Source organism: Canis lupus, chromosome 24 (assembly GCF_003254725.2).
Source record: "Canis lupus dingo isolate Sandy chromosome 24, ASM325472v2, whole genome shotgun sequence".
NCBI classification, from domain to species: Eukaryota; Metazoa; Chordata; class Mammalia; order Carnivora; family Canidae; genus Canis; species Canis lupus.
Window position 1 is genome coordinate 9,061,965 of NC_064266.1, and position 14,009 is coordinate 9,075,973.

The 14,009-nt window shown below is 35.9% G+C and overlaps 2 protein-coding genes across 4 annotated transcripts in view; one reads left to right on the plus strand and one right to left on the minus strand.

Moving 5' to 3' along the window:
• The window catches only part of ESF1 (ESF1 nucleolar pre-rRNA processing protein homolog), a 65,601-nt gene extending 54,814 nt beyond the window's left edge, over positions 1-10,787 (plus strand). For all 3 annotated transcript variants that reach the window (XM_025469269.3, XM_025469270.3, XM_025469271.3), the window contains exons 12-14: positions 5,133-5,215; positions 7,944-8,090; positions 8,859-10,787. In XM_025469269.3, the coding sequence (XP_025325054.1) occupies positions 5,133-5,215; positions 7,944-8,090; positions 8,859-9,152 (524 nt within the window). In that variant the 3' untranslated portion in view covers positions 9,153-10,787. The remainder of the gene's footprint in view (positions 1-5,132; positions 5,216-7,943; positions 8,091-8,858) is intronic.
• The window catches only part of NDUFAF5 (NADH:ubiquinone oxidoreductase complex assembly factor 5), a 424,603-nt gene that overhangs the window by 117,717 nt on the left and 292,877 nt on the right, over positions 1-14,009 (minus strand). The gene's annotated exons all lie outside the window — the stretch shown is intronic.

Genomic DNA, 14,009 nt, shown 5'->3' on the forward strand with positions numbered 1-14,009 from the left:
GTTTGGGTGGGAAATAAGGTCAAGAGGTATTAGTTTATATTTATAAAGGAGTCTGGGGCAGCCCTGGTGGCTCAATGGTTTAGTGCCACCTGCAGCCTAGGCCGTGATCTTGGAGACCTGGGATCGAGTCCCACGTCGGGCTCCCTGCATGGAGTGTGCTTCTCCCTCTGCCTGTGTCTCTGCTTCTCTCTCTGTGTCTCTCATGAATAAGTAAATAAAATCTTTAATAAAAAAATAAAAATAAAAACTAAGGGTGTCTGGGTGATCAACTGAGAAGTCAGTGCAGATACAAGCTTAGGAATCAGTAGCATGTAAATAATATTTCAAACTGTGGAACTGGAAGTAAAAAGCATTGATAAAAGAGGAGGATGCAGGATGGGCTCTGAAGTTGGGTAAAGCCTACACAGGTACTATTACTCTGTCATACTGGTGAAGGTACTACTTTGGAAGGTAGGGGAGGGGGAATGTTGAAGAAACTGAGAAGTAGCTGTGGAAGGATGAAAAGCATTAGTGTTTGGAACAGTGTATAGTTCAAGCACGGTTGAACAGAACAGAGACATTATAAGCCAGATGGACTTGGATACATTTATAACACCTTTGCCCTTGGCAATCCCATAGAGCTAAACTTACATGCTCTTCAGAATATGGAGGAATTGAGTTCATTGATTAATGCCAGACCTGGTGCTTGGCTTGTGTTAGGAGCCAATGTTAGTACTAGAAATCTTTTCTCATTTTTCCTTCTATTTTTCCCCCTACACTATAAACTTGCTACAATTTTTTTTTCTAAACTGCAAACTTGATGTCAGTGAGAGTTTCAGAAATATGATGTACATCTAGAATGAGTTAAAAGTTATTTTTTTCTTAGAAATGAAATATAGTTGACCCTTGAATAACATAGGTGTGAACTGCACTATGAACTGTGAATCCACTTTTACGTGGATTTTTTTATGATACAGTACAGTACTATAAATATATTTTCACTTATATTTTCTTAATAAAATTTTTTCTAGCTTTATTGTAAAAATATACATAGTACCAACAAATATACAAAATATGTGTTAATCAACTGTTTATGTTATTAAGGCTTTAGGTCAACAGTAGGCTAGTAGCTATGTTTCAGAGGAGTGGATTTTTAACCACGTGAGGGGTCAGTGCCCCTAACTTCTGCTTGTTCAAGGGTCAACTGTATTTGAAAAATCTGTTTATTGCTATCTAATTGCATAAACTCTTTAATAAGACTGTTTTTGAAGAAGTAGAAGTTAAAGTACGTCACATGTAAATATACCCTATTAAAATGTATCCTTTGCCTTGACTTTTTTTGAGAGAGAGAGCGCAAGGGGAAGAGCAAAAAGAGAGGGAGAAGCAGACTCTCCACTGAATAGGGAGCCTGACGTGGGGCTCAGTCCCAGGATCCTGAGATCATGACCTGAGCCAAAGGCAGAAGTTTAACCAGCTGAGCCACCCAGGCATCCCTGACTTGACAACTTTAGATATTTGATAAATGATAAACTACCATGAAAATCTAACAATATGCTACCCATACTTGATTCATTCAAGCAGGATGTTTAGTGCTGCATGTATATGTTGATTAACAGTTTAAAAATGCTTTCATATGTATTCTGTCCTCTAATCCAAACTTCAGCCCACTTTATAGATGAGTAAATTGGAGCTCAAAAAATTTAATTGCACAAAGGCCAGTGGTAGATGGTAGAACCTGAGTCTTAATGGACTCCCTTTACTTTTTGTAACCGTTGAAGTATGTTGTAAAGACCAAAGCCAGAGCCAAGACTCATGTGTATAAGAGGTGAACATGGGGAATTGCTGGATTTCCAAGCAAAGCCAGAATGCCCAGGTCCAGAGGATGATTAACAGACTGTATCTGTATCTGATTATGGGCAAGTGGTCTTCTACCTTGCTGCAAAAACATTGAACTGCAGGGGAGCTTACTACTCGTGTCTGGTCAGTACCGAGATGGCCTTTGCCCTCCAGTGAATTATTTTAACTGTTCTCATAAGAAGGGCTCAGCTGAACCCTTTGGAGGAAGTTTTTTTATGAGAATACTTCTCGGACATTACAAGTAATGGAAAATGGAATTTCCTTTGCAGATATTCCTTTTACAGGTCAACTTTTTGCAATACATCTTTTTCCATAGATATATTCTGGTTCATTTTTTGCTTAAAGTGATAGTATAGTAGACTCAGTAAGGATTGTTTAAATTTATTTTTTTAAGCCATAACATCTGATTTAGAATCTCTGGTAGTATTTAACCTGTTAGAATCATCCATGTGCACTTTTCACAGCAGTCCCAGGACACATATTTCTTACTTGACAAAAAGATGTACCGAAAAGTAAAGATAACATTTCAGAACAGAGGCTTTCATTTCCCTAGTACTCTTCATCTAACTTAGGTCTGATAACTTTCCAAACAGAAACAAAAACAATTCTTTTTAAAAATAATTAAGGTGTGCCCTCTTAGTATGATCTTGTTAACAGTGCAGAAAAGATCTCTACACATTATTTATCTTCTGACTAAACAGTTTGGGCCAGCACGGTAAATTCTTTGTAAGCAAAGAAATTTTCATCATGTTAAAATTAGATATCATTTTTAGCTCTGACCATTTTGGAGATTCTTTTTTTTCTTCTTTACTACAGTCTTTCTTTCAAGTTTATTTTTATGGCTTTCACCAGGTTGTTATAAAATCCGGAATAGTTCATTGTGGGTTCTTTGAAATTATTTCCCACAGCTGTATATGAAGATCTTTATCTGCTTTATGTATTAATCATATACAGCCTGTTTTTCTTTCTTGCCACAGAACAATCTTCTGCATATGTCACTTGTCCATTTACTTCAAAAGGAGCTCTTGCCTTGAGAACATAGAAGCAGAAGTAAACTTAGGCTGTAGAAGTCAGACCCTAAGAAAGGGAACTTTGATGATATTTATATAGGTAGATAGATACATACATATTTTAAAATATAGAAAAAGTTATAATCTCAAAGTAGATACATTGTTTCCTGAAAAACATTTAAGGTAGGAACAGTAAGGATTTTCACTTTAGAAAGAAAGGCTGTCTACAAATATTTCTTCCTGGAAGTAGACAAATGACTTGGTAGCCCTGAGGGGTGAAACTAAGCAGCACTTTTATGCTGGACATGGCTTAGTAGTACAGCAGGGACTTAGTGCTCACGGAGCAGTTTGTTAAAGCCTCTCTCAACTTTTAGGCTTACTTTTCCTGTTATCCCTCATTAGCTGCAGTTATTCAATCATTATATGTTTTGTGAGGTTTTTTTTTATTATTATTATTTCACGACAAAATGTATTTTAAGTGTATTTTAAATGTATTTATACATTTAAATGTATTTTTAAATGTATTTTAAATGTATTTTAAATGTATTTATTTTTATTTTAAACTCTTTCTTTAGAAAGAGTTTTAACAAGGAGAATGACGTTTGATAGCGAAGGAGTGTTGTTTAGTGATTAATAGTAGAAAGCCTGAGCTGGACTGCTTGGGTTTGAATCATAATTCCTTTGCTTAACTAAACTTAAGAGAATTACTTAATTTCTCTGTGCTTCAGTTTCTTCATCCACAGAATGAAGATTACAACAAATAATAGAATCTACCTCATAGCATTGTTCTGAGGATTATATTAGTTAATATATATATAAAGTAAGTAAAATAGTAGTACTGCCTGATACACAGTGAAGTGCTATGTAAGCATTAATCATTATTACCTTAGAGACTATCAGTTTCTCTGTGTTGGAGGCACAGAGCACAGCTTAGCCAAAGAAAACTGTTGAGTAGAGAAGATTGGCATTGTTTAATAATATTCTAGAGTAACAGAACATGTCTTTGTCGATTCTAAAAACTCTTACTCGTTAGACTAGTCTTTCATAGTTTAGTACCCTGATACCGATTCCCTTTGCACTGTTCCCACTCCAACAGACACACACAAAAAGGAAGAAAACAATAAGGCATCAGCATGATCACAAAGGAACCCGAGGTATCTTATATATGTGTAGTAATAGCAAGCACTTTATAGCACCATGTGTCAGGTATTAACTGATCTCTTCACATTTACCAATTTATTTAGCCTTCACAATAACCCTATGAGGTAGGTGCTACTATTATAATCCCCATTTTACAGATAAGGACACAGGCCCAAACTGCCACAGCCTAAGTGAGGTACAGGTAGAATTTAAACCCAGGCTAACTGCTCCAGGTTCAAGTGCTCTTAACTGCTGCACATGACTATCTCTTATTTAGGACAAGGACATCGCTAACATCTTGTGGCTTACAGAAGCCCCTGAGGCCCCGGAAATACAAGCTGTGTACCAATCAGGAGCCACTTTTACTATAAGCAGTTTTGCCTAATAATAGGGCTAGAAAATTAACTGAAGATCAAATTTGTCTTTAGAGAAGGAAAAAATTTTGTTAAACTTTTACTATAAAATTCTTACTATAAAGATGAATTTTTCATTTTCCAGATGAGTTTTTTATATATGGAGTTTTAAGAGTTTATATGTTAAAATCACTTGTTTTTCTTTGTGATTTCTTCTATTATCCTTGCACTAAGAAAATATTTCTTCTATTTAAGATCAGGAAACCATTCTCGATTCCTCATAGGGTTGTTTTTTTTTTTTTTTTATCTTAATATTTAACTCTTTAATGCACCGGCATTTGGTTTTCCTGTACATTATGAGGTGAGGCTATAACTCGATTTTTTCCTCTAGAATAAAGTGGATCTCCCAGGAGCAGTTATTGAATAATCCCCTTTTTCCAGTGATACATGGTATTGCATTACATTACCTTACTAAGCCATACTGTTCTATCATATGAGTGAATGTTGAATTTTATCAAATGCCTGTTCTGTATCTACTGAAACGGTCTTATGGTTTTCCTTTTTTAGCTAATGATGAGGCTATACATTACTATCAGAAGAAATTCCTTCTTTATAATATTCAGTCACCCTATCCAGATGTATTTATTTCATTCATACCCATAGTTATCTCTCAGTGGTATTTTTTTTACTTTCTTTAGTTTTTATACATTTATTGATAAGGTTATTCCTAGATATGTTGTGTTTTTGTTCTTAGTGTAATTTTTCACCCTTATGTGTTGGTTTGTTGTGCCAGGTATAAAAGAAAAGAAAAAATCAATGAAATCTACAAAAGATGGCACATCTCCAGTGGAAGATGCTGACATAGAGAGACAAAAGGTAAAACATCATTGTTACATGCCTAGTAGATAATTGATAGATACAATTTAAATGAACTTATCTACATGAGTTTCTAGTGTCCCTAATGAAAAAAAATAACTGACTTCAGTAATGAAATTTATAAATAAATTATGAAAAGTATAATTAAATATTTTAACAGTATAGGTTTTTTTAAAAGATTTATTTATTTATGTGAGACAGAAAGAGAGAGAGCATGCGTGGAGGGGAGGGGCAAAGGGAGAGAATCTCAAGCAGACTCCACTGAGTGGGGAGTCCAACATGGGGCTTAATCTCACCACCTGAGGTCATGACCTGAGATGAAATCAAGTCAAACGCTTAACTGCCTGAGCCACTCAGGTGCTCCTAACAGTATACTTTTTAAGTACAAACCTTTTTATCTTTTTATCAAACATTTTTCCAGCTAGTACAAAGTTGAAATGTTATCTCAAATCCAAGGCATTTCCCTTTTTGTTTTTTTTTTCCCTTTTTGACTTAGAGGAAAATAATTATTAAAAAAATTCTTGCTATAACTAAGTCAAAAAAATCCTACTATTAAAACTTTGATATAATATTGCCATAAGTTTAATTTTTTACTTTTTTTAGTTTAAATTAATTAACATATACTGTGTTATTCGTTTCAGAGGTAGAGTTTAGTGATTCATCAGTTGCATATAATACCCAGTGCTCATTACATCAAGGAGCCTCCTTAATGCCCATCACCCAGTTATCCCATCCCCCCACTTATCTCCCCTCCAGCAAACCTCAGTTTGTTTCCTATAGTTAGTTAAGAGTCTCTTATGTATGGTTTGTCTCCCTCTCTGATTTCATCTTTTATTTTTTATTTTGTTTTATTTTTCCCTCCATTCTCCTTCTTAAATTCCACATAAGTTAAATCATATGATTGTCTTTCCTTGATTCACTTATTTTACTTAATATAAATATCCTCAGTTCCATCCATGCCGTTGCAAATGGTAAGATTCTTCTTTTTTGATGGCTGAGTAATATTCTATTGTGTATATATACTACATCTTTTTTATCCATTCATCTGTCAGTGGACATCTGGGCTCTTTGGCTATTGTGGACATTGCTGCTATAAACGTTGGGGTGCAGGTACCCCTTCCGATCACTATGTTTGTATCCTTAGGCTAAATACTTAATAGTGTAATTGCTGAGTTGTAGGGTAGCTCTGTTTTTAACTTCTTGAGTAACCTCCATACTGTTTTCCATAGTGGCTGCATCAGCTTGCATTCCCACCAGCAGTGTACAAGGGTTCCCCTTTCTCTGTATCCTCACCAACATCTCTTGTTTCCTGGCTTGTTCATTTTAGCCATTCTGACTGGTTTGAGATAGTATCTCATTGTGGTTTTGATTTGTATTTCCTTGATTCTGAGTGATGTTGAGCTTGAGACTTCATCAAGATATAAAGCTTTAGCACAGCAAAGGAAATAGTCAATAGAACCAAAAGACAGACAACTGAATGGGAGAAGATATTTGCAAATGGCATATCCAAAATCTATAAAGAACCTACCAAACTCAACACCCAAAAAACAAATAATTCAGTGACGAAATGGGCAGAAGACATGAACAGACATTTCTCCAAAGAAGACACAAATGGCCAACAGACACATGAAAATGTTGCCATAAGTTTTAATTCAATCTGAATCTGTCCTATAATTCAGACTTTGTTTTTGTGTTATTCAGTGCTAATTTCTCTCTTATTATGACAAACAACATAAATGTTAATGTTATAAGATTAAAGTCTGTCTTGGAAATGCAGTGACCTTTATGCTTCACTGACTCCAGAGATCCATGGCACAGATTAATACGTATTTTTGCTAAGGCAGGAGTTGGGGTCAACAATGTCCCTATGACTGATGTTTGTGTCACTCCCTGACTGGTCACCTAAACTCTGCATGATAATGCATCTTTTCTATTTTCCATTTATTGCACATTACAGTAATGCTCATAGAGTAAAGGAGCCCAAAGAAAATCTTTCTTTTGTGGAAAGTGGCTCTTCCAGTGATGGAAGTGAAAGGAAATTAAAGCAATCTAAAGTGGTAGTATGGAAAGATTCACAAAAGTCTGGAAGTAAACTCTATTTTCTCTAGTATACATGGGTGTTTATTTAGTTCCTCAAGGTTCATGTTTAATCCCATAGGTGGAAGAAAATTCCACTGTTTATTGAAAACAGACATACTTCAGAAGCAAATATTACGATTCTGCCTTCATAGTAGTATATCAATAATGAAAAAGTAAAGGCAAAAAAAGCAAAAGAAAAAAAAATTCCTTGCCATTAAAGCACAGGTTTGGAAAGTGTAGTTTGTTTCACAAAATACTACATGATTTTGCTAAGTTTAGTATCATTGCTTAAAAAGACCAAAGTGAAAATGAGAAAATTTTATTTGGGGGTTTGAGGACTCTTTCTTATAGCCTATTATTAACCAGTTACATGAAGTGAAATGTGGTCTTGTTTTTAAGTAAAAGCTTTCACTCCTCTCCTGCTCTTGGTGATGTTGCCTCTAAAAATTTTACCTTGTTGCTCTACAAAGATCTCTGGGTTTCTTTATGAGTTTTGGTAATCCACAATCAGTTTATGGATGACAGATGTCATCCCAGAGCATTAGTGACTGGGTTCTCCTTTCCTAGAAGGGCTATCTGTGCCCCATACTTCTGCTTGGGGAAGAAAAAAGACTGTTGTATATTTGATCTTTTTTTTTTCTCTCCACAGGCTGAAATGGCTTTGCTCATGATGGATGAGGAGGAAGAGAATAAGAAACACTTTAATTACAACAAGATTGTAGAGCACCAGAATCTGAGCAAAAAGAAGAAAAAACAGCTTATGAAAAAGAAGGAATTATTGGAGGATGACTTTGAGGTAACCGGGACAAAAGTCATTAGCCCCTTAAAGCTGGTGTTGAATTTAAAGTCAGCTCTGGAGATGAGCATTGAGCTCAAACAGCCAAAGTTAGCCTGAAATGATTTAGGAAGGGCCTGTAGTGGAGCCAAGCTACCTACCATCTTTCAGTCCAAAATAGCCAGTTCATCCCAGGGTGGATCAGATCACTGTTTAGTTGAGCACCAAATGAAGTATTGGCTTGTCTTTTGGTTGTAGCAAAAATACACAGCTTTGCTTTTTTTTTTTTTTTTTTAATACCTAGCTTTTAATGTTAACAATCACATGTAGTGTGATGCTCATGATGAGGAGGATATGCATACTCAAGCTTAACTGAGAAATACCAGGCTCCTGTCACATCTGTCACATGTCACAGACTCACTGTACAATGGCCACTACAGTAGGCCATGCTTTTTGTTTTGTTTTGTTTTACTACATCTCTTGTTTTTGTCATTCCTTCTTTTTCCTCTTTTTGCTAGTAATAACATATTCCTAAAGGCCATTCCACTCCTATGTGTGTGAGCCTGTACAAAAAAAAATCTACAAACTGCTATCAGCAACTACTTAATGACTTCCAAGAACAGGCCTTAAAACTCCATTGAAGATCTGTGGGAAAACAATTTTCTAATGAGTCAATACAAAACGCTCATATTTGTTATTTTATATAATCGACAACTCACTTTCAGACTTTGGCCCTATTTCTGGGCCTGGTGTTTCACTGGTTTAATGGTTTTCCTTTTGGATTTGCAGGTAAATGTTAAGGATGCACGGTTTCAGGCAATGTATACCTCCCACTTGTTCAATTTGGATCCTTCAGATCCTAATTTCAAGAAAACAAAAGCTATGGAAAAAATCCTTGAGGAGAAAGCCCGGCAGAGAGAACAAAAAGAACAAGAACTTACTCAGGCAATAAAGAAAAAAGAGAGTGAAATTCAAAAGGAGTCACAGAAGAGGTCCATTGATCCTGCCTTGTCAATGTTGATTAAATCTGTAAAAAATAAAACACAGCAGTTTCAAGCAAGAAAAAAACAAAAAGTCAAGTAGCTGTATATTGTTTCTTTTTGGATTGAGAATGTGTTCTCCTAAAGTATACTGAAGTGATTGAAGGGAATATTTATTGGGAACAAAGCTATTTTTCAAGAATATTAATAAAATCTTATTCTGACCATTGTAGAATTTCTCCCACTTGTATAACAATTTGACCTAATTGTGGATGATTGACAGATTTGTCCTATATATTACTACAGATTAATCATAATTAATTTAACAAAATAGGGGATTTATAAAACTTTTGTATTCTGTGACACTCAACCATACTAGTAGAAACTTACTCTTAGCCTAATTTTTTAAAAGATGGTTTACAATTGTATGTAAAAAATAGAGCAGTACCCAGTTTTTTAAGTCTGAATAAGAGTTATAATTTGAAAATATATATATGTTATATACATTAGTTTCTCTGGGAAGAGGAGGCAGATTTAGGTGTCTGTAAATTTATTTTTCTAGCCATAATGTATAGAAGCCAAAAATTTTCTTTATTTTGTTTGTTCATGTTTATTATAGTTTGTTTATAAAATTAATTTGTAGATAAAAGTGGAAAATATTTTTATTATTTTGTGTAGGACTGATTTATTTCATTTTATGCACCTTAAATAAAATACTCTCTGAAAAAATACCTGAAAAGTTGATTAAGAGGACAATTCAATGAAGAGGCAGTTCCAAGTTTATATTGCTTATAATTGTGTTTGAAATGTTTGTGAACTCTGCAATGATTTTTCTATTTGCAATAACAGAAAATTCTTCTGTCTGCCCTTCAGATTTTTGGAATGCTTAAAAGGGTAGATATGCTGCTATAGAGTTTAAGGAATCTGAATTCCTTTTAAAATTAAAGCACTACTTTAAGGCCTTAGTACTCCTGGATCTCATCTGGTCTATCTAGGTTTTGTACACTATTAACCATTTAGAGAGGAGAATTAGGTGTACTATCTAAATAAATGAAAATAAAAACCAAAATGGTCACTTGAAACAAATGATAAATATGGTAGCTTCTGAAGAACAGTAGTTGTTTAGCCACGTTTGTGGTTAATAGTAAACTTGACATTTTTGGTATAAAAATTTATGTGTTTTCAAGAATTAAAGGATGGAAAGGAGGTATGTGAAGATAAGGGTGTATAAACAGTCTCTGAAAAAAGAAAAAAAAACATTTAAATTGCTCATTATAACAGGAAAATGCAGAGTATTGTGTAGGAAATTATGGGTTTTTAAATAAAACACTGGCTTTGTTAAGTAACTCAGCGGAATAGATCAGTGTTCCTATTGATCCCATCTGTCAACTTCCCAGTATTTATCTACTCATCATTGAAAAGACCATGAAAAAAAAAAAAAGAAAAGACCATGAATCTTAATATGTTTATGAATACAGTACATAAACAGTTTTATAATTATTCATATTTCATTTATGCAAGGAAAAATACTTGTTTCCTTTAAACTGTTTAATCATGATGTAGGGATTACTCAGTTTTATTTTAAGATTCCTGTGAAACTTAGCCCTTTGGTTTTTTGATTGGTTTGTTTTTTTGTTTTTGAGTTCTATGCTTTTCAGTCACTGTTTTTAATTATAAATCTCATTTTACTAGTCAGGCATGTAACTGCTTATAGCAAATAAATTGAGCTTGTAAGTTATGCATAGCCTTGGCTCCTTTTCTCAAAAAGTTGGTATTTTTTAGGTAGGAAAAAAAGGGTAGTATTGTCGGGTACAGCATTAAATAAACATTCCACACCAATAACGTGAAGATCTCAATAAATAATTGTTGGTAGTAAAACTCGGGATAAAAATGGCCACTGTCAAAATTCAGCAAACGATGTAAAGGTAGTTTGGGTGACTTATGAGGTCACATTTACATGATTTTTGTTGTTGTTGTTAGTATCCTTGATACCAAAACCAAAGACAGTACAAATAAAACTAGAGACTGACGTTAGTACCAAAAATGTGATTGCTTCTGAGAGTCTCATGTATTTATGTGTAAAAATCCTCAAAATAAGCATTTCACAGCCAACAACATTATAAAAAGAATTCTACACAATAACCAATGGGGTTTAATTTCAAGTACACAAAGCTAGTTCATTCAAAATCAACATAATCCATTATATTGACAGGCTAACGAAAAAGTATATGATCATATCAATTGATGAGATAAAGTATTTGACAAAATCTAACATCCATTCATGATCAATAATAGGTCTGGAATAGAAAATACCTAACTTGATAGAGCGCATTTACCAAAAAAACTAAAATTAACATACTTTCTAGTAAAAGACTGAACGCTTTCCTCCTGAGTTTGAGAACGAAGCCAGGCTGTCTTGGGGTTTTTTTGTTTTGTTTTGTTGTGCCCAAGATTGTGAATCTGAGAAACCACCAAGGAGCCGACACCAATGCAAGCGCACGAGGGTTTATTATCAAGCTCAAGCTTGGGTCCAAGTATACCGGACACAGCGGAGCAGGGACTTGGACCTCGAAGTGGGTTACAGCTGGGTTTTTTATAGGCTGGTCTAGGGGATTTTCAGAAGGGGTGGAAGAATTTCTCCAAGTTCTGTTTACCTTCTGATGTGGGGCTTTCAAGGGCATTGAGCTCTGTTCTCATTCTAATATGGGACTTTCTACCATGGGCGTGGGCTCTGTTGTCTTTCTGATATGGGATTACCTGCCGAGGACATTGAGGACATTCTGCAGTTTTTCCCATAAAGTTCAGCTCTTATTCACAAAGGCCTAAGATGGCTGTATTTGTGCTAATGATAAACTTTAGGTGGGATGGCCTTAATTTTTCTTGGCCTCCACAGTTTTTAAAGATTTTATTTATTTATTCATGAGAGAGAGAGAGGCAGAGAGAGAAGCAGGCTCCATGCAGGGAGCCCAACTTGGGACTCAATTCTGGGTCTCCAGGATCACTCCCTGGGCTGAAGGTGGCGCTAAACCACTGAGCCACCCGGGCTGCCCAGGCTGTCTTGTTTTAACCCTGTCTTTTAGACTTTCTGTATTCTGATGCTTTCTTTGACCAGTGGAGCCTTGCTAACCCTAGAGAAACTGCCCCTCACAGGGCTAGCCAATTCCTAGGGATAGTAAATAACTTGCAGGCAAGCATGCCTTTCAAATGCAAACCAATCCAGAGCCCATACCCCTTAACATCTCCTTTATTTTGCTTTCATATTCAGGGCTCTGTCTCCCTGCCCTAATCACTCTAGGGCCAGGAACCCAACTAGGAACAGCCCCTATACTCAAGAACCTACTAAAATTCAAATCCACAAATGCTAATAAACCTGCTTACCCTGTCTCACCCATTCCTCACCATAGAAGCCACAAACACAGCTTGCCCACATTTTCCCCTGCTTTCTCTGCCTCCTGACTAACCCTAGTGTTCTTTATGACCCCTTTCTGTGACGTACTATTCCTCATCTTTCTAAGGGATATGAGTATAAAAATTTACATCATGGAGGCGCCTGGGTGGCTCAGTTGGTTAAGCATCTGGCTTCAGCTCAGTCATGATTCCAGGGTCCTGGGATGAAGCCTGCTGAGCAAGGAATCTGCTTGTTCCTCTGTCCCTTCCCCCTTCACTGCTTATGTGGTCTCTCTTGCTCTCTCTCAAATAATAAAGTAAAAATTTAAAAAAACAACAAAAAAAAACTTCCATCATGATAGTCATTTCCATGTGTGCTTGCCTTACTGTATCTATATAAACAAATCCCAAGTACCCTTAAAACAATGTCCACTCATTCTCACTACTCTTGTCTAACACAATACTGGAAGTTCTAGCCACTGCAAGAAAGGAATAAAAATAAGCATACAGATTGGAAAGAAAGAAGTAAAACTGCCCCTATTTGCAGATATATGATTGCATATGTAGAAAATCCCAAGGTCTCTACAAAAACAAAAAACCTCAAACTAATAAATGAGTTCAGCAAGATCACAGGATACAATGTCTTGCAAACAAGAATTAATCACATTTATTTCTTAAACTTTTTTTTTTTTTTTTTTTTTAATTCATGAGACACACAGAGACGCAGAGACACAGGCAGAGGGGGAAGCAGGCTCCATGCAGGGAGCCCAATGGGGGACTCCCATACCGGGACTCCGGGATCATGCCCTGGGCCGAAGGTGGACACGCAACCGCTGAGCCACCCAGGTGTCCCTAATCACATTGCTATATACTGTACTAACAATGAACATGTGGAAACTGAAGTTAAAAATATAGTTGTTGCAAAGAAAATAAAATACTTAGATAACAAATACCAAAACATGTACAGAATTTGTATGCTGAATATTACAAATTGCTGATGAAAGAAACCAAAGAAGGCAAATAAATGAGACATTCTATGATCAGAGGTTAGAAAACTCAACATAGTAAAGATGTCAATTTTCCCCCAAACTGATGTATAGATTAATGCAATTTCTTTCTTTTCCTTTTTACTCAAGTACAGTTGACACATAATATTACTTTAGTTTCAGGTATACAACACAGTGATTTGACAAGTTTATATATATGTCATGCTATGCTCACCACAAGTGTAGCTACCATCTGTTGCCATACAACACCACTACAATACCACTGATTGGATTCCCTATACTAGGACTTTTATTCCTGCAACCTTTTTTTTTTTAAGATTTTATTTATTTATTAATGAGAGACACAGAGAGAGAGAGAGAGAGACACAGGCAGAGGGAGAAGCAGGCTCCACGCAGGGAGCCCGACGTGGGACTCGATCCTGGGTCTCCAGGATCAGACCCTGGGCTGCAGGCAGCACTAAACCACTGCGCCACCGGGGCTGCCCAACCTTTTCATTCCATACCTGGAAGCCTATGTATCTCGCTCCCCATCCCCAATTTTGTCCATCCACCCCACGTCCTCTCTA